Source organism: Dreissena polymorpha, chromosome 4, assembly GCF_020536995.1.
Source record: "Dreissena polymorpha isolate Duluth1 chromosome 4, UMN_Dpol_1.0, whole genome shotgun sequence".
Lineage (NCBI taxonomy): Eukaryota > Metazoa > Mollusca > Bivalvia > Myida > Dreissenidae > Dreissena > Dreissena polymorpha.
In genome coordinates, this window is record NC_068358.1 from 30,426,355 (window position 1) to 30,454,352 (window position 27,998).

Sequence of the window (27,998 nt, forward strand, 5' to 3'; positions counted from 1 at the left end):
CACTTGAATTAAACGGCCATCTGACCATAACGGCCAACGGCCACTATATTCCACTCCGAAATTCATGTTAGACCTGAAATCAACGGTCACGCGTCAGTCGTCTCGAGTCGCGAAAATTAAAAACACAGCACATTATTTGTCTGTGTATTTTGCGTTTAAAGCGTCTGAAAGCGGTAATTGTCTATGATATTATAAAAGCGGCCCGCTGCGAGTAAACAAATTAAAAGATGTTGAGAAGGTTTATTTTCCGGGGATAATTGTGGGGGTATCTTCAAAAGAAAATATATCAGAGTTTATGACTTGTTGAAAGTAATAATCGCTAAATTAAATGACCACTATTTCTTTGAATTAGAACGGTACAATTACACCGAACTATCGGTTTATGACATCGAATCCGCTTTTTAGACTTTTACGAACGTGACGTCAATGGAACGTGACAAGCTTTATTTACTGAATGAATGAGATGCATGAGTAAACAATTATACCAGCGTTGATAAAGTCATTGTTTAATTTAACAACATGAAATTAAATCAATCTAAAAGATATTATTCTCTATTAATCAATGTACACGCGTAAGTTAATGTTGTTATTATGATTTGTTAATGCAATGAGCATTTGTTTTACACTGTATGCAAACGACTGGGTGGGGTAACGACGTAGTAATACTACCAACTGACCAACCTTCTTAAAATTGTGATCCGAATTCAACGGTCACCTGTGGCCAACGGTCACTTTGATCATTTCCCTTGACTGACCGCTGAATTCAGGTTTGACTGTATATATATGATTGATTATGAGTGTACACTATGTGATTTATTAATCAAACTATGTATATTATCCGCTATAAGCTGTTGTTTGCATATTGTTGTTAAATTTCTTACCTGAAGAAGGAATGATGTTCCACGCTGATTTTCCAAAGTCGTTTTGAATATTTTCCATTTAGAAGTTTAAATCCAATCAAACTTGCGAACTCTTCAAACTGAAAATAATGTGTAAATATTATTTCCCTTAAAATTTAAAAAATACCTTATTAAATTATTTTGCAGATGTCTGTAAGAATATGGACAAAGGAGTAAAGATTTTTTGTTTTTGTAAATGTTGTTGGTTCTTAATTATTAACTGGATATTAGAAATTACAATTATGAGACCATTAAGTCGAATTCCAGTTACATTTATGAATATTTCGTGAAACAGACACTTGACCAACAAGGGGATTCAAAATAATTATTAATAACAAATTATTGCAAATAGTAACAAAACTGTCTATCCCTAATCTGAAGACAAAATATCTCAATTTATTATTTGAATAGATGGAAAATGCAATAATATAACATTTTGGAATGCTTACCTCTCCTGGACGAATTTTGATGAAGTATTTATTGCGGCGGTATGAAATTTTGAGCACTTTGGGCCACACAAATCTGTTGACCTGCAGTTTGTCCTTGAACACAATCAGCCCATTAGCGCAGACACCAAGTTGTATGTCCTTGCCCTCTGCATCCTGAATACACAAGAACAACTACTAAATCTTTCTTCCAAACAAGATCTTTATTTGTTGAAATAACAACTGTCTGCACCATTTGCATGTTACAATTAATCATGATAAATGATAGACAGTGTTTAAATATAAAAAAGTCAGAAATCAAATCCAAAACAAATACGCTTTTCTACGCTGTAATTTAACCTCTTTTTGGTATAAAAGGAAACTGAATGTCCGAATGAAAAAACATGCTTAACTATAAAATTTTGCATTGGCATTTTGAATTAAAGATAACCATATTGCAACAAAATCATTAACAAATTTAGAAGATTTAAAAATAAACAGTGCTTAATTTGATTTAAATAGAGTGTGTTTGTGCCTAACCAAATGTGAAACAGATGCTGTGACATTCACACCATGTCAATCTTTTTTCTGATAACAAATATTGCCCTTTGGGCTTGTTAGCATGCAATGTGGTGACTAAGTGTGCTCAAGTAATGTACCAAACAACAAGGGACAAAATTGTCACAAAACCAGGTTTTCAATTTGAAAAAAAAAGTCTGATAAAGGGAGATGATTCAAAATGTACATTGTTATCCCCCTTGTGTAGGATTCAATCTGTTTTTCCTTGTGGCCACCTTGATTTCAATTTGAAAAAAAAAAGTGTGATAAAGGGAGACCAACTCAAAATGTACATTGTTACTGATCAAAGTTACCCCCTTGTTTCAAAATCAATCTATTTTTAGTCGTGGCGACCTTGGCCTTGGAGATATTGAAGTAATTCTTTCGCATGACACACCGTCCAATGATGTTGAACAAATGTGCCAAATGATTTTATAAGCTCACAATGAATAACATAGTTATGGCCCAGACAAGCTCATTTATGGCCATTTTGACATTTGAACTCAGTGTGACCTTAACCTTGGAGATATCGACGTAATTATTTCGCGCAATTTGCAACAGTGGCAGTCAGCAACAAAACCCCTGCAAGAACCACAACTCTGGAAGAAGTGGTGAGATACAGGTAAATATCACGCTGTAACAATTGCAAGAACCACAACTCTGTAAGTGGTCCCATACCATTAAATATCATATGGTAAAATTTGTTACAACTACAACTCTGAAAGAGGTTAGATGTTAGTTAAAAGACAACCAATCATCACTACTTCTCAATTTAGTACTTTCTATATTTGTATAAATGCCAAACTTAAGTCAACTATTTCTTTAGCTTATTCATTTGATGCCTGTTTACTTCAGTGCAATTCAAAATTTGTAAAATGCAAGACAGTCCATTTTCTATATGTTGCCTTGTTTGACTGGGGACATGCAAGTTAGCTTGAATATTGAAAGTCTCTAACCTTGGCTGGGTGCAACTCCACGCCATATAGGGAAATTTTCTGTGCATTCTCCAAGTACTTCAACTCTGCAGCTTCTGGTGAAAGTCCCCTGGAAACCAAACACAGGCAAAGGTAGATAACAGACAAAATGACCTATGATGACCATTGGTATGACATTGGTATAATTGAAAATGACATTACTTTTGTGTATTCACTTTGTAGGGTAGATTATTGAGATACAGGGTTAGAAAAGGTCTTTGCTTTAAAACACTTCATGCCACAATAACGGATTTTATGGAGCCATTTACAATGTGCCTGTACCACGTGACTTTTTCAGCTATGTGTGGGACAATCGGATGTCAACAAACCAATGCTTCAGGTAACGTTTCTGATAATTTCTTCATAAATTCAAAACCATTTTCAAAAAAACAAAGACGAGAGCTCGGTCATTGTCAAAATACACAACTGTGTTAAGTTTGCGCAAAATTAATTCAGTATTTTTTCCAAAAAGTGCAACCGCGTGTTTGAAAACACACAAAGTGAAATGCTATGTGTGGTATTTTTGTTCTTCAATCAACAAAAACTTCATTATAATATTGTTGAAGGTTTAAAAATAGGGCGGACATTGTAATTCTTCATAGAGAAGCTACATATATTGTATGTTTGCGCATATACATCTGATTCGGAGTCTGTGTTTAAAAATGCAATAATGCTATGTGTGGGACACATTTTTGAAATGCTATGTGTGGTATGCAAGAATTTTCCTATCAGTTCTGCATTTAATCTGAACACAGTTTTGTAAGAATCTAAAACATATACTTCAGTCTGTACTGAAATTTATCAAATTAACCAAATGTTACATGATGGAATACTGAAGTAATTGTGTAATGTTTAAACAATTTATGTTTAATTGAACATAAATTTTTAATAAAATACACTGCGTAATTGTTATCCAACCAACGGTCTTTTTAAACAAACACGTTATGTTGAACTATAATATTTTCTTTTTTTTGACTTATTGTCTTTAAATAATTATCATGATTGATATTTCTGCCTGATTATTAAATTCAGTCCTTTTTTTATAAATGAATGACAAAGAAAGTAAAAGCACTTGCTTTAAAATGGGTTTTACTTCTGTTCTTTTTCAGACTTGACAAGGATTAGTCGAAGGATTTGTAACGCTTTAAGGCGCGAAGCTGTGTTAGAATTAGATGAAAACCATCAAACCACACGGAAGGTGTTATGCAGCAAGTTAATTAACAAAACCAAAGTGACAGAGACGGACCCAGCTTCATTATGTGATGTTTACGGACAGCTATTTCTACTAACTATATGCAAACATACCATTTAATATGTATTTTGGCATAATCAAAACAAAGTGTATGTATTGATATTTGTGTATTTATGTGTTTTGTATCTATGTTATTAATGAAATTGATAAGATGAATATAAAATCTGAGTATATATGTTAATAAAACAATTGTTTCATAACAAATAACAGCATAAATCCAATGATGATTGTTTGAGGTCTATTAAGTTCATTTAGTTTCCAATATCATCTCCATATGAATATCTTAAGTATATCAAAATGAACACTTCATTAATAATAACATTGCTTTATAACCAGCATGCACATGTTACAATAGAAATTAAAGCACCAAGTACATAAAGAAGTACATCAGTATTCGCAAAGTAACAAATCTTGCTATACAAACATATAAATGATCTAATTAACACGTAACAAAATGATCATCGCAAAAAAGTCTTGGCTTTGGGGTTTATTATACCAACAAACATATTTAATTGAATCAATACTTCATGAACTCAATTTTAAATGAAATATGAATAACTGAAAATAGTGTAAGATGTTTAATGAAAATACTCATTCAACCCGGTCATGAAAGGGGCTGCAAGATCTTGTTACCACCGCACCAAGTTATAAACAATACATGTTGTTCAATTATGTGTATTTAATGTTTACTTTGATTGTTTTCTTTCGCTGCAATACTTGCACCATCTGGTAACAAAACAAACCGTATGTTAAACTTTTGAACATTAACTATATGATATGACAACTTTTCATTGATCAAGATATCAGTACGTCTCTTGAAGGTGCTTCCAAAAATACTTTAATCTCCCTGAAAAGAACAAAATACACATGAAATAAACTGTAAAACTTAAAAAAAAATAAAAAATTGTCATGCGTGATATATAAGATAGCTCAATAGGATTTAGATACGAATACATGATTTTACAGAAAAATAAGTTATTGATCCTTTTGTCTATTTGTTTAAATAATGCTGTATTATCTCTTTATGCTTATTAAATAACTCTCGTTACGGTCTAATATGTTTACACATTCCTGATAAAAAGCACACAACTGTTCAATAACACTGTAATTTTGTTACAATTATATTCACATGACACCTTGCACAAACAATCCTTACGATTTTTTGTATTAAACAAGTGCCTTAGTTGGAAGTAACAATTCACTGAACATTTTGTAAAAATCAATTTTATAGAAACTCACAAGAAAAGGTTTGCTGTAACAGAAATATTTTCCTTCCCGTGCATGGGTGGCTTTGTTTTTGGAGATTCCCGACTGTGTTTTGACCTCTCTACCACACTGTTCCCAAACAAATGGCATTCTACAAGTTAAAAATATGAATAAAAATTATTGACAATCATGATAATTTTGAGTAACATGAATGTCGTGATTATCATATTTTAAGCACGCAAAACAGTACCAACAATGTTTTATTGACCACTTTTTGTTATTTAGACAGACTTAAAATATTATTGATGTTTATGTCAATCTTTCGATTCTCTAGTTTAGTTTGTATACCACACATAGCATTTTAATTTGTGTCTTTTCAACATGCGGTTGCACTTTTTGGAAAAAATACTACATTAATTTTGCGCAAACTTAACACAGTTGTGTATTTTGACAATGACCGGGCTCTCGTCTTTGTTTTTTTGAAAATGGTTTTGAATTAATGAAGAAATTATCAAAAACGTTACCTGAAGCGATGGTTTGTTGACATCCGATTGTCCCACACATAACCGAAAAATCACGTGGTCCAGGCACCTTGATTTACCATGAACATTTGGATGATAACACTAAATTTCCAAATTATACATTGATCAAAATACTGTACATATAACCAAGCTTCCTTCTGCTGCAATTACACTTTCCCCAAAGCCATTCCTTTGATATACACTTTTTATACAAGACTTATACAATTTCCTAACTTTAAATTGATAATTGCCTTAACATCATTCCCATTTGGATTGGGAAAATTCATGGCTCTTTGACCAAAATTGGGAAATTTTGTGTTGTTTTTTTGCTAACAACAAAAGCTTTAAAATTAAAAATACTTGTGTTTTGTAAACTTGTATTTGCAAAAGTTAAACTCACAGAGCTATATACATGAACTAAATATTTTAATTATTAACAAAACAATCTCTTTTTTAAACCTTCAATTGTGAATTTAAGGCTGTAATTTGGGAAAAATATATACTTTTTTAGATTGGGAATGGAGCAATATTTGGACCCAAAATTTGACACACACAAAAACACATATCAAATATGTAATATTTATGAAAGTTCTCAAAAGATCACATCTCTAGAGAATACACATGTACATGAAATTTCTCCACGCTTACTTGTGCTGCCTGTGGAGCTCCGCAATCTTTGTGAGGAGCTCCTTGTCCTGGCGCGGTGCAAACTGCAGATCCTTCAGGTACCGATAGTCTGTGCCAAAGTCCTCAGGGTCATAGTCTCCAAGCTCGGACTGCGCCGTGTAGGACCCCAGCAGGGCATAGGTCACCAATGATGCTGGCAACCTGACAAGAAACAGGCTCAATTTATTGATTTTTTCCTTTGGATGCAGGGCACACTCTTCCATTCGCCAAATTTGCCAAAGGCTATGAATTTGCAAATTTGACTACAGAAAATTGTATCTTGTCTCATTTTTTTCCGTAAAACATCAAAATACTTCCTAAATTAAATAATTACATTTTTTAAGGTAATTTTGGATAAAGAAACTTTTCAGCCAAGGGGCGTCCTGGGATGATATAAATTGCAAATCCCTTAAAAGGAATACATGAGTTGTAATTAAACAATTCTAGTTATATAATGAATTCTTAGTCTAAACATAATACATATGTATGTAAATTGTCATGTCTTTTTCATGAAAAGAGCTTTAATTAGCTATAGTTTTGTCAAAATTTTCATTCATGACCTGCTCATAACAAGTTTTGTTTAAAGTATGTTTGTAAAGACAACAAGTGGCTTATTCTAACATCTTAAGGTCTGTGTACAGATCAAAGTTGCCTTTTTTTCTCAATTTTAGAAGTCAGTCACTATAACTTTCACACAACCTGTGATTTATACTTTAAAAGTATAAAACATTTGTTATTATTAATCGACATTTGCCATCTGCAACCCTTAATTCAAACACACTTTACAGGGACTCACTTTTCATCTACAATGTTCCTCCTGATTTGCAAGCAGAGCTGGTATCTGGTTAAGTCCTCAGTCAGTTGAGCTGGGTCTGCTGGAAAAAACTTCACCTCGAACGTGAAAATCCAGTTCTGACCTGAAACCATGTAAGAATCTGTTGTAATTTTACTAATTCTTGAAAACTGTGTACGCACATAATCGTCACACTTTTTTATTGCCAGAGAAAATAACAAGAATACTAACAAGAGATGTGTTTGTCAGAAACACAATGCCCCCTACTGCGCCGCTTTGATACATATTTTTTTTACCTTTGGGGGCATAATAAAAAGAAGAAAAGACAAGGGACAAAATTGTCACAAAACCAGGTTTTCAATATGAACAAAAGTCTGATAAAGGGAGACAATTCAAAATGTGCATTGATACTCCCCTTGTGAAAGATTCAATCTAATTTTACGTGTGGCGACCTTGATTTCAATTTGAAAAAAAAATCTGATAAAGGGAGATCAACTCAACAATGTGCATTGTTACTGATTGTTCAAAGCCCCCCCTTGTTTAAAAATCAATATCTATTTTTAGTCATGGCTACCTTTACCTTGGAGATATTGACGTAATTCTTTCGCGCGACACACCGACCAATGATTGTGAACAAATGTGCCAAATGATTTTAAAATCTCACAATGAATGACATAGTAATGGCCGGACAAGCTCTTTTATGGCCATTTTTTACCTTTGAACTCAAAGAGTGACCTTGACCTTGGAGATATCGACGTAATTCTTTCGCGCAACACACCGTCTAATGATGGTGAACAAATGTGCCAAATGATTTTAATATCTCGCAATGAACGACAAAGTTATGACCCGGACAAGCTTGTTCCGCCAGCCCGCCAGCCCACTGACATTCGCCAATCTAATAACCAGTTTTTTCCTTCGGAAACTGCATGTCAGATGGCATTCTCAAACATTGTTTTCAAACTTATTGCAAACTTACAAATCAGTATAAGGTACATATCCATTAGGCGAGTTAACATTTCAACCTTTACAGTAATATCTTCTCTCCTTTGAGTATCAATATCTTAACAGCATGAATAATTGTAAAATACACAAACACAAAAGTGAAAAGCTTGTATGAATCAATGAAAAGCATAACTAGCAACAGCATGGTAAATGCTGCCATGTATGGGTATCAAATTACTTTTTTAATTAACCTTCATTGCTGGTTTATGTAACCAGGTTACATACCAACATGTTTCATCTGTCTGGCAATCTTCTTATCATTGTTCAGCCAGTACTACAAACAAACAAAAGCAGGCCATGAATTGCCTTCATGCCAATGCATCCCTAGTCATTTGATCCTTAAAACACTGTTTAGAAAATCAGTGAAGCGCATTGTGAAAGACAAAGTTTATTCATAGTGACTACAATTAGAAAAGTATTTAAAATGCCACAACTTCAAAGATTTAATTTTTTTAAGATAACAAAACTTCCCCCAGAATACACATACAAAATCAAGAATTTAGTACATCAATGTATAAAACCATTTAAAAGTACATGTAGGTCTTAATTGAGCTGTAATACACAGACTGTTCTCAGTGTGGTACATACAAACTCTTTGTCTATGGTCTGGTATCTCAGTCCAAAGTAGTCCTTCTCTAGAATGTTGAGATGCTCACACACTTTGTCAAACAGCACCCAACCCACAGCTCGCTTCTGCAATCAGAAAACAACTAATATTTGAGACACGCTCTGTGAAAAGGGGGTTAAATGCATGTGTTAAGTGTCATACCAGATTAGCCTGTGCAGTCCACACAGGCTAATCAGGGATGACTCTTTCCGCGTAAACTTAATTATTGCAAAGAAGAGACTTTCTTTAAACAAAAATATCATAAAAGACGGCGGACTGCACAGGCTAATCTGTGATGACACTTTACGCAATTGCATTGTACCCCCTTTTCACAAAGCACTGCCCCTTTGTTACATATCTCACACACACCTTGCTTCCACAACAAGATTTAAACAATAAATGTTGGTCCAATAAAGATCCTACAAGCCACTACGTTTTTACAACATACAAAATAATACGGTAATAAAAGATGCGTTGCAAGTAGGACCCCACCCCACTGTACGCTTCCACCATTTTAGGAAAGGGGCCATGCCCTTAGAATTAGGAAATTCACATCATTTTTACTAAAACTGGGAACTTCAATTCTGTATTTTTTTGCTGGCATATACTATCAAATTGAGAATTATTTTAATTGAGTGTTTTTAACATTATATTTGCTAAGGTTTAACTCAGCAAGCAGAACAGGGAAATTAACTGAACTGATAGGAATTTAGAGGTTTTTCACAAGTAAAACAAAACTTCAATCCAAGGATTTTTTCCACTTGAGCACTTAATCATTGGTGATGCACTCCTGTATTGATCACATTAATAATGTTCAGTGCTTCCCAGCTGGGAACAATATAATTCCACAAGGACCAGATAATGAATTAAACACAAGCAATCTGGACATTGTTTGGAATAAATTGTAAAGTAACAGCTTGTACAGTTGTTGGAATTGTTGAAAACAGTCATGCAGAATATCATATGAAAGTTACCAATTGTTCCTAAAAATATTATTATTCCTCAAAGACAATGCAACATTTAATTATGTTTAACCCTTTCCCACTCAGAGGCAAAGTGAAAAAGGCTATGTGCAAACAACATAAAACCAGAACAGCCTGCGAGTAACTCGCAGTCTGTTCAGGTTTTATGCTGTTTGCTGCTCTGTGTACCTAATGGTTGGAAATGAAGCCTTTAAAACTTGAATCTAGTAAAAAAATGTCTTGAATGCTATTACACTTTCTAATGGACTACAAATGCATAAAAATATGTATCAACGTGGTAAAGATTTAATTCACTTGCATATTAAAGCTCTTTCAGGACACGTGCACATATATTTTTTAGAAAACAGAAAGTTAGGTTAATGTTAAAATATATGTAGTTATTGAGAAGCAATCAAGATTAAAAACAAATAAAACCTTAAACCTAATAGTATGTATTTCAGACCAACAAAATATTGATTTTAATGTGCACAAAACATGAAACAGAAATTAATTGTACTGACCTGGCTTGCCCTGTGATTATTTATCTAAGATGACAGTATTTTACAGCATTTTATGCCTGCTTTGTTTACACAAGATATTTCCAGTTTTATCGGAGATTTAAAGGATATAAACAGACTTTATAAATGAGATATTTCTTTAGATTGACTTTATGATAATGTCAACATTGCACATTTATTGTTGTTTGTTAAAGATAATTTTTTACTTTGGACTTTTTACTTTGTTGTTGTATTTTGAACAAAGTATTAAACAAACAAAAAAGATGTTATATACTGCCATTTTTTAGAAATGGGTGGTATAAGAAGTTAAATGTAGCTCGAGTTTTATTTTTTACCAGAAGCAACTTCTATTTTTTATTCATTTCATTGAAAGCATATTCATGTTTATCTCCTGCTAATTCTGCATGTTTACAGATTTGACATTTTTTTGTTTTTATTTGGCAATACATGCTCTCTAAAAAAAATTAGCTTTATTCAAATATAAATAATGTCTATTAAATTGCTTCGGTATAAAAATAAAGAAAGCAATTAAATGTAGGGGTTTTTAATTCTCACTCCTGTTAAAATGGGTACCTTAGGCCCCGCCAAGGGGGAATTTTTAAGCCACATACCTTTAAAGTGAATATAATAATGATGTTTGAGTTATTCCCAATAGTTATCGTTACTGAAATTTAAAATAATCACAGGCATTGATTGTAGTGCATTTTAATACTGGTTTTAATAAAATTTACTTTTTTTTTTATAATTCTGTTTTTTGTTTTTTTTTCCAATGGATTTTCTTTTAATTTTTGAGGGCGTAATATATACTTTATGCTCAGGAAATGGATCTGATTTTAAGTACTGAAATGGAAAAATATGCCCCTAAAAAATCACATGTATTATTTAAACATGTTTACCATGCACCCTGCATCAGGGAATTCAATTGTTGCAGGAAGCATTAATTATGTGGTTTGTGATGATTTCAAAGAAATAAGGACATCTGAGAATCCCCTTTCTAACATCCTGTTTGTGATTGTGATTTCCCATTATTTTCTGATGACTCAATGTCTAGGTTATTTTAATGTAGCAAATAACATGCATGGTTAGATATTGTCTTTAGAATCTCCAATTAAATGTATGCGCCCATTATCAATGGTTATATAAAATAATTTGATAGAAAAAGAATCTGTACTTACAGAAAGTATAATATTCACAAATATTAAATTTTAAAATATTGATTCTACTCCCTAAAATCTAAAAGTAAAGTGGATCTAAACACATAATTCTTACAAAATTCCTACAAAATGCTTGATACAGTTGTCTGCTCTTGTTTATAGATTGGGGTCATGTTGGTAAAGAAGTTTTGCAAGATATGGAAGCAATATGCCAAGGAATATAGGAAATATTTGGGGTGGTACGCAAACTTTAACATAGAGTCAGAGCTCCAGATAAGGGTCGTATTTTCGTAATTACGAATTATTTTCAAGTCCGTTACGTATTTATTTTAAAATCTTGTCGTACCATAAAGAATTACAAAATCAAGTTACGAATATTATTTTTACATCGGTTCGTATCGATTTTTATTGAGTTCTTTTCGCGTATTAAAGATCTTTGCGGTGCTTATATAGAATGGTTATCAGGTTTGTTTAACAAAGCGCATTTTTTCCAATATAAGGGGGGCGTATACAGTCTATCTGTCAAAAAACAATGGCGGCGCCAAGAGAGCATCCTAAAAAACTGCAAAGCGTCCAAAAACACGCTTTTAACATATTGTACGCAACGTGAGCCGAAGTTAAATGTTTAGAAAGACATTATAGAAAAGATCTGATACGATGTTGTATGTTCAGTTGCCGACACAGTCGAAAAAGCTAAACAAAAACGCGACACGACGGGTCCAAACTTAAACAAAAAAAAACATTGAACGAGTAGGAGGGACAAGTCCCGTGGCTAATTGTTGAAAAGATTGAAGGGGAGACCCGTTTTAATTGTGAAATATGTAAAATTCATCTAAGGCATGCAGTCTAAGAACAGTTTGGGCATATGAAGGTATTTGCAAAATAAAATTGTATAATACTGAAAAGACACTGTTGAACTCGTATAAATAAAGGTGCTGGTATGTTTATTTTGATTTTTTTTGCATGAAAATAACCATTATTATTTTTTTTAGGTCATTTAGAAAAAATAAGAATAATTTTCCAAAACTTAGTAGTAACGTTAAGAATACAATTTCAGAGTTAAGAATTCTTTTTGAAAATCTGGTAGTAATTTAAGAATTTCGCAAAACCTTATCTGGAGCTCTGATAGAGTTATCAATTATATGCATATTCTAAGTGAAAAAAGGGCCATAATTCTTACAAAATGCTTGAAACAGTTGTCTGCTCTTGTTTATAGGTTGGGGTCATGTTGGTTAAGAAATATGCAAAATATGAAAGCAATATGTCAAGGGACATAGGAAATATTTGGGGTGGTACGCAAACTTTTACATTTGCATGCTCACGCTTACGAGAATGGGAATGCCGACGCCGGATTGAGTAGGATAGCTCCACTATATATATTTCATATATCAGGCCACAACAAATTGATCAATGTTCGATGGATTCGCCGCTAATAAAAATCTTAAAACAAAAAAATAAAAAAAAATTATTTTGCGCCCGCAGCCAAAAAATTGCTGCACACCTATTTATTAAATTATTTAGTTTAATTTGGCCTACGTATTTTACGACATAGACTGTTATAACGCTTTGCGTTATTAGATTGGTTTATGGTAAAAACAAATGGCAGCGTTCGTCTGTTTTGTCATGTCGACCAAAGACACAAATGGAAATATTAATTTTCATCTGGGCCAATGAGTCATTGCATCACAGATGATTTGAGTTATTTGATAATTTCAACTGCATCTACATCAGGATGTGAAATGTCAACGGTATGCGCATGATTGGTAAAAATCTGCAATAAACTTGTTGGTATTTATTAAGTTATAATATTAAAAATTAACATGCAAATAAGTACCGCCGTTGAACTGGACAAAAAAAAAGTCAAGTATAATTTAAATTGTACGAGCCACCTATCTACTAGTTCAAACGTTCAAACTGTTGATGGCTAAGTGTAAGGTGTACATAATGCCCCCAAAATATGAATTAAACATAAGTAAGAAAGTGAAGAAACTTTCTGGACCTTAACAACTTAACTGGGATTTGATTGACTTTTTATATTAAAATACAAAACTTTTACTACCCATTACTTATTTTTCTTTCATTAGGAAGTGATTATTTTTTTACTTTACAAAACTTAAACTTCTCATATCTAATTTTAACAGTGCTACAATAACAAAAATTAAGCATCGAGTATTGTATAATACCATAATCTAGGATATTTAGAACTACTACAAATTCAGATATTTCGTATCAGTGTTTTTTGCCCAAAATTACAGCCTCTTACAGTCTGTCCAAATTGAAAATTGTAAAAAAAAAAGATGTTTCCCAAAAAATAACTTTTTTTCTTTTCAAAGTCTCGCAAAATTTCCAAAAAATAAGTCATATTTTTTAAATAAACTCAATTGGTTGATTAAATTTATCATACAGCAGTTTAATGCCCTAGCACTTTTAAAAAGCTTAACAAGTTTAACATGCACTTATTAACAACTGCAGGTATACTGTTATCTATAATTATAATAATAAACTCAATTATTACTTCTAAATGATCTTGTACTGGTATTTTGCAGATATCATGCTTTTTTTGGCACAATATATCAATTTACATAGACAATATATGTAATTTTTATTTTTCGCTTTTCGCTCGCCTGTGATTTTAACAAAAAATAGAATAAAAATACATTTATTTTTATTTCGCTCGCTCGCTCCATTTTTTGGAAAGCATAAATCCGTAGAACAAATCTTCAATTTGTTGTGGCCTAATAGTCAAGCTAAAAATGGAATAAAGGCCAATAAAGGGTCAATTCATAATAGCAAACAGTTATAATAAACCACCTTCTAAAGATAATCTATTATGATCTTTAATTTGTGAAATGTATAATATCATATGTATAATATACCACAAGAACAACAACCTTTACTATAATGTCAATTCAAAGGCTAAATACTCCCTCCTCCACCAAATGGGTTGCTATCACACCATCAAAAAGCTTGCAGAACACCAGTTAGCATCTATCCGGTTTTAAAACAAATTTTAAGCCATTACATTTAAATAAGATTAGATATAAACCAGTTAAAAAGAAGAAGTATTATAATTTACATATCATGCCAATATTACAAAATATGTTTCTGAATTTTGTACTTGACTATAAACACATGCGCAGACAAATCGGCTGCAGTTTGGTGTACTTTGCACATGATTGAGACTGATTGAGTTGTCAATAAACTCATGTATTATTTCACTGGGGTATGTTTTAGCCAGCAGTTTTCATTACACTGAGCAAAAGGAAATAGACACATCCTATTTATACCTGCTGGTGTCAAATATCCCAACCTTAAAAGTGATATTATGCGCATTTTTCACTTTTGAATTGAGCTGAAAAGAATTAACGGGTCAAAAGAGGTAGTTAAAATGTGGTAACTGACCAATTATCTGCGACTCATCTTGCTACCAGTTGTTTCTAAAAAATATTCGATATTTTACATGACTGTACAGTCCTCTAAGCCGAGTGGTACTGTCTTTTTATTAGGATCGGAGTTAGTGTTTTTGTGTCGTATGAACTAAAACTAAATTTAGATTCACATCGTACATGCGTGATCAGTTGTCAAACAAAAGTAAGGTTGATATTCAAATCCATTATTTTCTCTTTCCGGAATATTGTTTTAGTATGTTGATGCTGCATTAACAAATATAAGTGTATATGAAGTGCAAACACCAAAAATAAACAACCGTTGCTATAGACACCTTTAAACATAGCATATACTGTTAGATGTGCATAACATCACTTTAACATTCAGAGCTCCAGATAAGGGTCGTATTTTCGTAATTACGAATTATTTTCAAGTCCGTTACGTATTTATTTTAAAATCTTGTCGTACCATTAAGCATTACAAAATCAAGTTACGAATATTATTTTTATATCGGTTCGTATCGATTTTTGTTGAGTTCTTTTCGCGTAATAAAGATCTTTTCAGTGCTTATATAAAATGGTTATCGGGTTTGTTTAACAAAGCGCATTTTTCCAATAAAAGCGGCGTGTACAGTCTATCTGTCAAAAAACAATGACGGCGACCTGAGAGCGTCCTAAAAAACTGCAAAGCGTGCAAAAACACGCTTTTAACATATTGTATGCAAAGTAAGCCGAAGTTGAATGTTAAGAAAGACATTATAGAAAAGATCTTATACGATGTTGTATGTTCAGTTGCCGAAACAGTCGGAAAAGATAAAAAAAACGCGACACTACGGGTCCAAACTTAAACAAAAAACATTGAACAAGTGGAAGGGACAATTCCCGTGGCCAATCGTTGAAAAGATTGAAGGGGAAACTCGTTTTAATTGTGAAATATGTACAAATTCATCAAGGCATCCAATCTAAGCACAGTTTGGGCATATGAAGGTATTTGAAAAATAAAATTGTATAATACTGAATAGACACTGTTGAACTCGTTTAAATTAAGTTGCTCGTATGTTTATTTTGATTTTTTGCATGAAAAAAACCATTATTATTTATTTTAGGTCATTTAGAAAAGCTAAGAATTATTTTCCAAAACTTAGTAGTAACGTTAAGAATAAAATTTCAGAGTTAAGAATTATTTTTGAAAATCTGGTAGTAATGTTAAGAATTTCACAAAACCTTATCTGGAGCTCTGAACATTATATATATATGGGACAGCAGATAAACATTCTTGTTTTAAACTCAAACATCTGAAGAAGTCACTCAAGTATGAAAGCTCCCTCTTAGCTAGATTTCTGCATTTAACTTATGATTGTTTTGTAAATAAATACAAATTAAATGATTCTTAAAAGGACAAGACAAATATGCTTTCAAAGATAATGTATTGGCCTGACTGCAATTTTTTTAGGATTCTAACAAATTTAACATGACAAGTTTTTATTTAAACATCAAATTTCAATATCAATCATAAGGCTATTATGTTAAACAGGGGTCAAGCTAGGCATGAAATTAAAGCCACACACCTTGAAATGAAGTACATGTTAGTCAATACATATATATCCAATTTGAAAGTGTGCAAAATTTTCATTAAATCTATAGCCTAGTAAGCAAGTAATTTTTTTTTTTTATTTTAAAACCAAAAGTAGGATTTCTATATGTAAACATCCATTCCGACAAACGTTATTATATTTAAATTTTAAAGCGCAAAAAAGACGGATTTCTACCTTGTAACCACCAGATATATTCTAATTGAGATAGATAAAATTAAATGTATAACCTTGTTAGCAAGTAATTTATTATTTTCCAAACGGTACCGCTTTTAAACCCGAACGTAGGATTTCTAGACATATACGTCCATTTTCGACAAACTCGATTTTTTTTAAGTTTTAAAGCGCAAAAGAGGCAGATATATACTTTTTTAATCACCAGATATATTCTTATTGGCATAGATAAAATATGTTTCTTATTTATACTTAAATTTACTATGCCATGTATGTCATTTCAAGGTGTGTGGCTTTAAGGGAGAAGTCACTTCTCTTAAAAGCTAAAAATGGGAGAAATGGAAACATTATTGGGAGAAATGGTACATTTGCATTGAAGATACCAGTTTTTGTACATTATGCTTTTGAAGAAAATTATATGTGACACTCACATAATAGATGTAAGATTATACTACAATTTGCTTAAAAATATTACACGGATAGTCTGTTTTATAACAAAAAATCAATTCTCTCTTTGCCTTCCTACAGTTTAGTATCTTCATTGCCTAGCCGAAGGAACTTCACTACATTTTGTATATGCCGGATGTTGCACAATGTCAGAATAGGTATACAAAGCAACATGTAAAGTCTTAGTTGCCAGAAATGTTCATTCAAATATGATTAACATCATCCATTAGTACATCATACATACACATAATAAACTTCAGAGATCATCAATTTACAAATAATTATTAATAACATCAGCATTTTTCTTTTGGAATGGAACTGGTACAAGTCAAATTAGGAAAGTTAGTGGCATTTTCATCCAAAAATGAAAATTTATAAATATGCTGAACTTTTATAAAACATGTACAAATAATAAGTTGCATATTAACATCTTAGTGGTAAGTGATTTCCTGTGAAATCCTGTTTCTATGAACACTAAACAATGAATTTATCAAACTAAACACTTTTTTAATAGTTGTCTGCATAATTTCACTGCAGCAGTGACATATAAAATATCATATATGTCAAGGTCCCTGACCATACGGTAGTTTTAACAATATAACCAAGAAATATCTTTAAAAAAGATATACGGCGTTGATTGTGGTTGGAGTTTATGGAAGGTAAAGATTTAAATGAATGAGATCAAGGATAGCTAATATCTTTTTCTGTGCAGTTTTTAGCTGCATCAAACGCAGTACGGGATGTTACGCGGAGTTTTCGCGGCTTATTTTACATTATTACATATTGCTGGTCATAAACCTATAGATACAAAACAGAAAACCAAAGTCAACCGGCCACACGCGAAGTCTCCGTACATATTTTAAATATGTATACGCGCGTTCTTCGAACAAACCTGTTTGAGTGGTTTATCGGGCATTGCTACGTGTATTTGATTCGATTATTAACAGTATCAAGAATCATCGCGCTCATACTTAATACATTAGTCAATATGCTGCAATAATACATTATTTAATATGATGGAATAATTCTTGTTAATTAATGAAAAATAATATTTATCATGGTATTGTTGAAAACGCATTAAGAATCTATTATTGACATGCCATAAAATAATATCGCTGGATAACTTCATTTCACATCTTTCTGGTGGTAAAGAAAATTCCAGTTCACCTAGTTCACGCTATAGCGTCTTTATTATATAACTATTATGTTACTGACCGCGAACTCCGAACAGCACATAAGGTCTGACCTGTATATAAACTCTGACATTCAAACACACTAACCGCGAACTGACCCCTTATACCTCGCGGGTTGAAATGCAATCATTAAAGTGAGGCATCGCTTCCACTGCTCTTTATACTTTTATTTATAACATGTTGACAGGAATATGGAAGTCGATCAGTACTAAATATGAGAACATGGCCTTTAAGTATACAACGTTCTCGTGCTAAAAATCCTCTGAAAATAAAAGATGCACGCACAAACTGTATTGATGTCGAGATTGAGTGTAAAACTGTTCTATCTATTAAGCCTTTTTATTAGAGATAAAACTGTTTCATGCTGAACACGCAGTAAAACAGTGTTACAAAGACGCGGACATGTTTCCAATGTTCTAGTGGTATTATCAAATCAGCCAATGCAGTCAATGAAGTGTATTCATCTGTACTTGGCCGCGGGAAGTTTTATTTGAATTCTATTGGACGCTAACAAAGGTCAGGCTAAGGTGAAAAGCTGGCGTATTCAGCTTACGCCGAAAAAACTAATGATAAATTGCTTAATAAAGTCATAGTACACAAAACAAACTAGGGAGATAGTAATTAAAGATAAAATGTAGTTTATGAACCAAGGCTCCATCACAGGTCATTGACACTTCACTAGGTTCATTCATAAGTTACAAAGATTGTGTTATTTGATTCCATCAATTTTGCCATTTACTGTTGACTTGTTGAGAAGCCTACTGTTCAAATTGTGAAAATTGGTGAGAAACTGACAATTGCAAATATACATCAGACAATGAAATATGTTAACTAATCACATAGAACTAAACTGTGACTCTAAAATAACGAGGATGATGGGGTCCAAACAATTCTTATTAAATATCCAGCAGAATAATGGCATGTATCAATTGAAGCCCCTCAAAAGACAGCACTATAAAATTAAAAACGCTTTTATTAAACGAAACAAGAGCTGTCTCCATCGGAAGACATATGCCCCCAAAAACGCTTTTTAAAACCTAAACACATATTTCGAAACCTAAACCTAAACGTGGAACCTAAGTTCAAGGTCAAGGTCAAAGGGGTCAAATTTATGTGCGTATGGAAAGGCCTTGTCCATATACACATGCATACCAAATATGAAGGTTACATCTGATGTGACATAGAAGTAATGAGCATGTTTCGAGCGGAAACGCAATTTTTTTTATTATTCAAGGGCCTTAACTCAGAAGTGCCTGGGTAAATTTGTTTATGATTCAAGGGTCGTAACTGAGGAGTGTTTGGGTCAATTTGGCCGATTATCGAACTTGATCTAGATCTTATGACCTTACACATTATCATGAAGTATGGCAAAGATCCTATGACATTTGCTTGAGTTATTGAGCGGAAACGAGAAAAAACACAATTTTTTCGATGATTCAAGGGCTGTAACTCAGTAGTGTCTGGGTCAATTTGGCCGATTATCGAACTTGACCTAAATGTTATTGCCTTAAACATTGTGACGTCATGAAGCTTGGTGAAGATCTGATGACAAGTGCTTGAGCTAATGCAATTCCTAATGGCAATAAGTAAGTTTTCAATCCTTATTGTCGTTCTGAGTTGTATTAAAAACAACGGTAGTGGATCCAATGTGGCTGGAATGTTATTTAGGTAAATTTTGCATAATTTCACGACCTGTCAAATTGTCTTCCTGCATAATGTATTGTCTTGAAAGCATATTTCGTCATATACTCAGTTTAAATGCTATCTTGTGATGCAAGGAACCTCAGTGCCCCGTGAGAGAATCTTCTCCACAGCAGGAGACCATGTCAGTGCTCATAGAGCTTGCCTGGACCCAGACAATATTTCATATGTTAATTTTTGTGAAAACAAACATAAACTTGTATGAACGGTGAAAGTGTATGTTAACGAGCAAACTATTAAGTAAATAAGTGTTAAGGTTTCGTTTTATTTTGACATTGCTACAATGTTAAACGAGAAATTTGTTATGTCTTTTGTTATTAAATGTTTATGTTTTTTAATCAAATTATACTTCTAAAACATTGATTTCTTTAATTTAGACAGAAAATTCTATTTTTCTCTTATCTGTCGGATCCGGATCCGAAAAACTGGAAGAAACCATATTTGGATTCGGATCCGAACAATTTTTTTGAATTCATTGCAGCCCTAGTTAGTGACACTTCCCAATTCATTAAGTGTCACAATCATTTAAGTGTCGTCAATCATCTGTTCAAAACTTGTTGCAAAAATGTCCATAACCTTATTAAACACTCACATTTAAAGTTTAATCATCATTTTACAATGCATATTATGTGACTTACATCCACGCTGACATCAAAAGTGTCATCATCGAGAAGGTGAACGCGTACAGGAACTTGACGTGCCGACCGAACTACACCCATCCTCCTGTGATCAGGAGCTGGTTCATTGGGTTCCCCCATGGTGGAACGAAAATATTGAAAATATGTATCTGAAATTAAAAAAATGGGATGATTGTCTAATGTTTATATGAAATTATTATATGCAGTGGTCTTCTGAGCGAGCAACTTTGATGAAATCATTGCCTCCAGGTAGCTTACTTTGCAGTGTTTAAAGAGTTTCGAGGAATCCATTTCGTCTTAATTTTAAAGTTAGCTCATTAACAAACAATACCTCTCATTTAAATTCCAGCAAACTTAAAATATTTCTTCATACAAGAGTAACGTTTTTCAGTTAAAAAAAAAATGTTATAAGTTTTCTAGTTTGTGTCTCAAAACTATAGCAAGTTTTCATGAGCTGTGAGATATTTCTTCCACCTTTTGTGATACTATAGTATATCAGTACACTGAAGCAAAAAGACTGAAACGATCTAGTATTTTCCAAGAAAGCCAAGCAATGCCCTAGAGATGGTCATGCTTTAAGAAAGGTAACCTCAGAAAGCATGGATAAGGGCCTACACAGATGGGTTAGCAACAGATGCAGTCAAAAGAAGAGACTCTGCAACATACTTGCAGTATCCAGACTGACCATCATCAAGAGGCTGTTAATAACATGGCCATTAGACCAGAACAGATAATTATCTTCTGATATTTATAATCCATGTACAGAGAACAAAAGACCTAACCACCACACTTGGTAAGAGATCATAACTTGTGATGCCTGGAAAAAGCACCTACGGAAAAGCCAACCATGCAGCAACCACCAATCTCTGAAATTAAATGTACGGCCCAAAACTGTGTACCTTCAGTAGAGGCTGTACTGGGGCTCTAGCTGAAAGATTTGCAAGAAAGAGGTTTTATAGTAATTACCTAAGACCTGTTCGCTGAAGCAAACCACATATGTCTACCAGAGTAGCAACATATTTAATAAGTCATCTCAATAAATTATTAAATGTGAAAAAAATGATTCTTTGTAAATTCAAGCTCATTGGTATAACTCCTTGACATGCGCCATGTTTTGCAAATCTAAATTGTCAAATGCATCGAATTATACTAAAACTAATTATAATTTTCACAAATGAATTGAAATTGGATGATAATCCATTATGTTGTAACAAAAAGGTCATTTAGAGATGTGTTTAGACAGTATTTTGTCAAAAATTACATAATTGGGAATAATAAACATTATTAACCTATCAAATTATGCTGCCTATTTCGTTAAGTCCTGAAGCAAATGGGTGCTGGACGTTTCGTGCCACTACCAGTTCGTGCCACTGATATTTGTGTAGGAGGGCATTGGACGTTTCGTCCCACTGATAATATATAGGCGGATAGGTGTGAATAATACCGTATAGGTGTGAAATCATAACAGGAAACTTTCGCACCTTTGATTGTAACATCTGTTCAATGGGAAAACAACATTGTTTTTTTTTTCAGGATTGTTTAAAAGTCAATTTAAATGCTTCATATAATACATTAACAATACATTACATAAATGTATTAAAACACCAGAAGTGAATGAAAACATACATTTTTAACAAAAAAATGCATCCTACCCAATCTTGTAGGATTATCTTGTGTTGGCAGAGATTACATAAATATATACAAACATTTGCAATAAATTGACATTAACAACATCAGAAGTGAATGCATGCATACATTTTAACAATATCTAGATTGATTACATAAATATATTCAAACATTGTTTTAATACACATATACAAAAGTGTACCCGAGTCAGGGCATGCTTTGACACAAGGCGGATTGTCAGATCCACTGTTTCTGCCTCACGGCGCAATAGGGGGACGAGCACGTAAAACCCTAGGTCGGGACGCTCTGCTCGACCGTTGATTCTGCGATGCCATCCTGGAAAAAAATATGTTGTGAACTATGATGTATATTAGTTTGTATTTAATAATATTTAAATTATAACTATCCAATGAAAATATGATATATTAGTTTTCATAAGATAATATTTAAATTATAACTATCAATTGAAAATAATATATTGCTTTATTATTCTATACATGTAAAAAAATACCTTTAACGTCGTTGTTCGTTCGTACCGTCTGGCTGTGTGTTCAACTGACTTTATTTACTCTTTCAATGAATTACACAGTTTACCTCAAAGACCTCGTGAAGAGGCCGGTAGGACCTGTAAATAAACTCTGATACACACATACACAGTTTGTATCATAATTAAAGAGGTGAGTTGTTTACTAATTGGTTACTAATTGGCCATTAAAGGCCCGTGTCGGTAAATTAAAGGCCCGAGTCGGTAATTAATTGTTTGCTAATTACGTAAAGACACATACGGCTGATTGAAAGTTTGTGAGTCGATAGTAAAGCAAAAGCTTTTCTTAAAAGAAAAAGACCAACTATATTTTAAATTGTATTACTGTTCATTCATGTTATATATTATTTTTTATGTATATAATACATACAATTGAAGCATAGAAAATAACAGCATTTCATGTTTTATATTTATTAAACATAATGAACAATGCACACATGTTTTTATACTAACAATAAATCATTTTATTTTATTATTACAAGCCCATACACATGATTCATAAAAATAACAACACTTTATGCTTTATGTTTATCGCATATAATACACTATTTACAAATATTAGTATACTAACGATAAATCATTTTATTTGTTTGTTATTTATAATCATAATTGTCAACATTGTTGTAATTTTCTACATTTATATACACCCCAATATCATTCACACCTATACGGCATTATTCACACCTGTCCGCCTATATATTATCAGTGGGACGAAACGTCTACCCCTTTTCAACACAAATATCAGTGGCACGAACTGGTAGTGGCACGAAACGTCCATAAACCAAGCAAATCATTGGTTACTGTCATATGCTGGTTGACGTTACTTTGGAGGTTTTCCCATGACTATATTGCACAAAGTTAAAAAATATACAAAAGATACATTTTATTGTAAAGCTATGGTGGCAAGAACCATACAAAACTCAGAACAATCGTTTTTGTCCGTGCCTCCAGACTTACGATAGTAGCAGCGACCTAAAAGAAGTAACGTGTTTGTTTCCTATGCAATATGCACCACTAACCATTCAATATTATGATCAGTTGCATAATAAACACAAAAAATAAACAAAATATACATGCCGGTCAGTAAATCGATTGATGACCAATGCGGAAGACATGTTTATGACAATATTAATACAAACGCAAACATTAATTTACCTGTATTCCAGGTGTGTCAATTAGTTTTGTTTGTGCGTTCAAAACACTATCATAACTTTCTTATTTTTATTGAACGTTTGTGTTCGGTACTTACAGTATTGTGCCTAGTTCAATAATTATTTTCTCGAATTTAGTTTTACACCATTTTGAATCGTGACCTAGTTTGCATACCTGTGTAATTTTCTCAAGGTGCGCGTTGTTTATTGTGGTGACGTCATTTCAATTACATGCAAACCAGTCCGTCACATATAGGTGACATGCAACCAAAATGTTTTTTGATTTATTAACCAAATAAACCAATAACTGAATAGCAACGAATGAAAATGCGTTAATGTATAAAGATTGCCCGTTTAAACGACTTTATGGTAAAACAAAAATGTAGAGTAAGACAATATTAACAACAAACGCGTGTAACATTAAATATATGTCGAGAGTGAACAAAATCAATATAGACGTACATTTGCCCAGTATATATTAATTTAAACCTATATTTATTTAAGTTCGATTGCATAGAAAGCCTACGGCTAATTTGAAACGCTCTCGAGTCCGTTTCATGGGACTAGAACCAGTACTTGGTGTCTATTGGGGGGGGGGGGAATCGGAAGAACGCTCCCACAGTGGGGATCGAGCCCGTGACCCCCCAATATTTTTTCAGAGTGCTATTAAATGTTCATTTCTTGATCTTTGGCATTTCGAAAAGAATTAAAACAAAATAGAAATATTGCATTGCAATTACAGTTAATGTCATGTTCTACATTCGATAAATTTAAGAACAACTGCGATCAGATGAATCAATTGTATAATACCATACGACAACAAGATAACACAAAAAAGACAATTTATGAAATCCACATATTTAACCCAAGGAAGTTCAGTATAAAAAGCAATACTATAGGTCCGAATTTCACGCCCGTGGTCACATCTGAAAACAATACGGTTTCCCCACCCCGCCCGCTTTATCACGATGCGAGTCTATGAGCTTACGTTCGGACGTCCGATTCGACGAAGCGAGATCGCGAGATAACCATGCGAGTTTGTTTGATTAAAATGCGAGATCAAAATATATTAAAATGATAAGTATAAATAATTATTACAAATATACTTAACTCATATACACACTTGTACATCTATAGGTGTATCTTTTACTATATCTTTCGCTTCTGTCAGTACTCAACAACCTTTACTCTTCCAAACACATGGATATATATGGATAAACCAAAATGTCATCGAAAAAGAGCGTACCGAATTGACTTGTGGAATTGTGAAAAATCAAGAACTATTTTTTTATGCTGATGGTGATATTTTTTGCGTAGCTGTTTAAGCCATGTTTAATTCTAAAAATCCTGTGACATTTTCTGGAAAATTCACGAGAGTTTACCTAAATGAGTAATAACATGGCATAGATTTATTAAAGATAAATAAATTTGTTCTTTTCCCACCTGAATAAAGACATGAAACAATACAAAATAAGATGTCATTTCAGAACACGACACTTGTTAGAAAATTAAGCAACTGTATAAAGTGCGTCTGTTTTGTTCTTCAATTTAACGATCTAACGATTAGAAATTGCAATACAAACCCCAATAGTGCAATTTACCGAAAACTACGTACAGTATTAAACAGCTGTTTCCGGTGGTTTTCTCTCTTCTTGAAATTTGCCCTGAAAATAATTTCACCAATTTAATTCGTGACGCGCGACATTGTCACGTGTCTCTAAAAGGCCAATGACACCCACAATGCTGGTGCTTTTTGAATTTTAAAGTGGCGTTCTTAAGTTGGAGATGAAGCCGGAAGTGATGAAACTGCCCTTTGAATACTTGTTTTCGATCTTCCCTTCGCATCACTTGCTGGCATACATAGCAGAATACATAATTTTCGGACTGGTAAAAATGCAACATTTTCAAACTTGAAAACCACTGTGCGATGAGGTCTGCTTTTTCCGAAGCTTATTATTATCACAGTCGACCAATTTTAAACCACAGGGGAGGCGGGGTATAACAATTTAATTTCAGACAAGGCCTCATATTTTTTTATTAGTTGATTACTTTCTGAGATTTTGGGACCTCGGCCGCCCCTACCAGAACATTCCCGATGCCCTAAATAACATGTCACGAGCATTCCTAGCAAGTTTCAACGGTACAAACATTAAATTTGCTGACTATGTTATGCAATACTAGTTGCATAATAGGAAGCCACTCATTTTTAAAATAGCCGAAACTTAGAATACAACTGTAAAGCTGCCAAGATACATCTGGTAGGTGTATAACAGTTTTGTGTTTATTGAACCTGCAAATGTTTAATATATGACCGATTTGTAAAAGCAGCGGTCATTAATTTTGCACTTTTAAAACAACGTTCCCATGCATTGAAATGCATATATTGTTACGCTTATTTCAAATTGACTTTCTACTAATAAAGAACAGCTTTTCGGACGTATTTAACTGTATTGCATAATTATATTTGCGAGCATGACTATGTGACTGGCAATATTTCCGTTACTAGCCAAATGTTATTGGCTAAAAGTCGAATAAATGTCCAAGTAAAACGTTTGCGAGTGTATAAATAGCATGTGTTTAATCCGTTGGGGAAGTCAATTGCAGTTCAAGTATTTGACTTAATGCGTATTCTCCGAGTACCGCTCCGGACACATACGGTCCGTAAAACCGCATTGGATCGGCAATACGACTCACTAATGCTCACGAAACAAAAATCGACATTTTACGTTTTCCGTATTGATTTAAGGCAAAAGGTGCTGTTTAAGAAAACATAAGTCAGTTGTTATGACTGAATTTCGTTTAATTGATCGGAAGTTAATTGAAATAAATGAGATGTGAAAGTTACAAAGAAAACCGTTCGAAAAAACGTTGCGTCTTTAAAAAAAATGTTCTTGCGAATAGTTATAGTGGATATTACTTGGGCTTTGCCTATTGTGGTTCATTCGGACAAACACCAGATTAATAGTTATCTTTTGGAACCTAAACCTACCGGTAATTCACTGTTAAACGCAAACCATCATATAACTACGTGCGAGTCTTTCACTCGTCTTCCTGATTGAAATGTGGAGGTCACACTTAGAGATCAAAGATCATATTTTGCAACAACAAACAAAAAAAGCTTCTCCGTTATGTGTATCATTTTTTATCGTGCAATACTAAAATAACTTATCATAAATGGCCACCTTTTCCCCCATGTATGACCTGTTCATTATAAAGAAGTGAAACTCCAGCTGCTGGAGCAGTATTGAATTTTCATTAAAAACAATTAGTTGGTCCTATATTTAAGGCAAGTGACCGATTGCCCAAACAGTACAAAACAGCACAATACAAACTAACATAAACACAAAATATGAATAAAGCTAAGGTCACCGCCTTGGAACGGTCAATGCAAAGCATTGGGGGTTTAAACCGGTTATAGAGCGCTCAACCTCACACTTGGCCCAACAATATTCATAAAACATTTAAGTGTAAATAAAATTTAACGTCATAGCATTGTAACTCAAATCAAACAATAATAAAAGGGAATTAAAACGCATTCAATTTAATTACAATTTAATTACTCAATGGTATTGAAGATACCAGAGCAACAGAGTTACAAGTTTTTGACGAACGATAAAATGAAACTGCATTCCTTCTTTATAGAAAAAGATTTAAAAATATAGCGTCATTAAGTTAATATTTCAGATAATCATCGCGCAAAGAAGAGGAAGAAGCAGCAATAATGGGTGTAAAAATTCCATATTACATTGCTTGGTTGTTTATGTGACTGCTAAAAATGAAATTAATAATAATTAAATAAAAAAAGAAAAAAGAAACGCCTATCAGAGAGAAAATATAAATAAAATTGAACGTTATAAACCCAATGACCTATGCATGTAGCTTACATGTACCCAGGAACAGAGAAAGAGTTATGACGTAATTGACAGGCGAAGACACAATGACGTGAAAAAAATCCAGGGGCGGTACTGTAAAGTAATAATAAAACTATTAATGGGGGGGGGGGGCTACT

At 33.1% G+C, this 27,998-nt stretch overlaps 1 protein-coding gene across 8 annotated transcripts in view; it reads right to left on the reverse strand.

The window, feature by feature from the left end:
- The window catches only part of LOC127880264 (protein 4.1-like), a 60,947-nt gene extending 36,725 nt beyond the window's left edge, over nt 1-24,222 (reverse strand). For 6 of the 8 annotated variants that reach the window (XM_052427595.1, XM_052427594.1, XM_052427593.1 and 3 more), the window contains exons 1-9: nt 23,994-24,145; nt 20,669-20,817; nt 8,885-8,989; nt 8,522-8,570; nt 7,298-7,418; nt 6,484-6,663; nt 2,839-2,926; nt 1,349-1,501; nt 882-979 (exon numbers count right to left, since the gene is read on the reverse strand). In XM_052427595.1, coding sequence (XP_052283555.1) covers nt 882-979; nt 1,349-1,501; nt 2,839-2,926; nt 6,484-6,663; nt 7,298-7,418; nt 8,522-8,570; nt 8,885-8,989; nt 20,669-20,788 — 914 coding nt within the window. In that variant the 5' untranslated portion in view covers nt 20,789-20,817; nt 23,994-24,145. Of the gene's footprint in view, nt 1-881; nt 980-1,348; nt 1,502-2,838; nt 2,927-6,483; nt 6,664-7,297; nt 7,419-8,521; nt 8,571-8,884; nt 8,990-20,668; nt 20,818-23,993 lie in introns of all 8 variants that reach the window. The other 2 variants (XM_052427589.1, XM_052427588.1) reach the window with 2 other exon arrangements.
- Between the last annotated feature and the right edge of the window lie 3,776 nt (nt 24,223-27,998).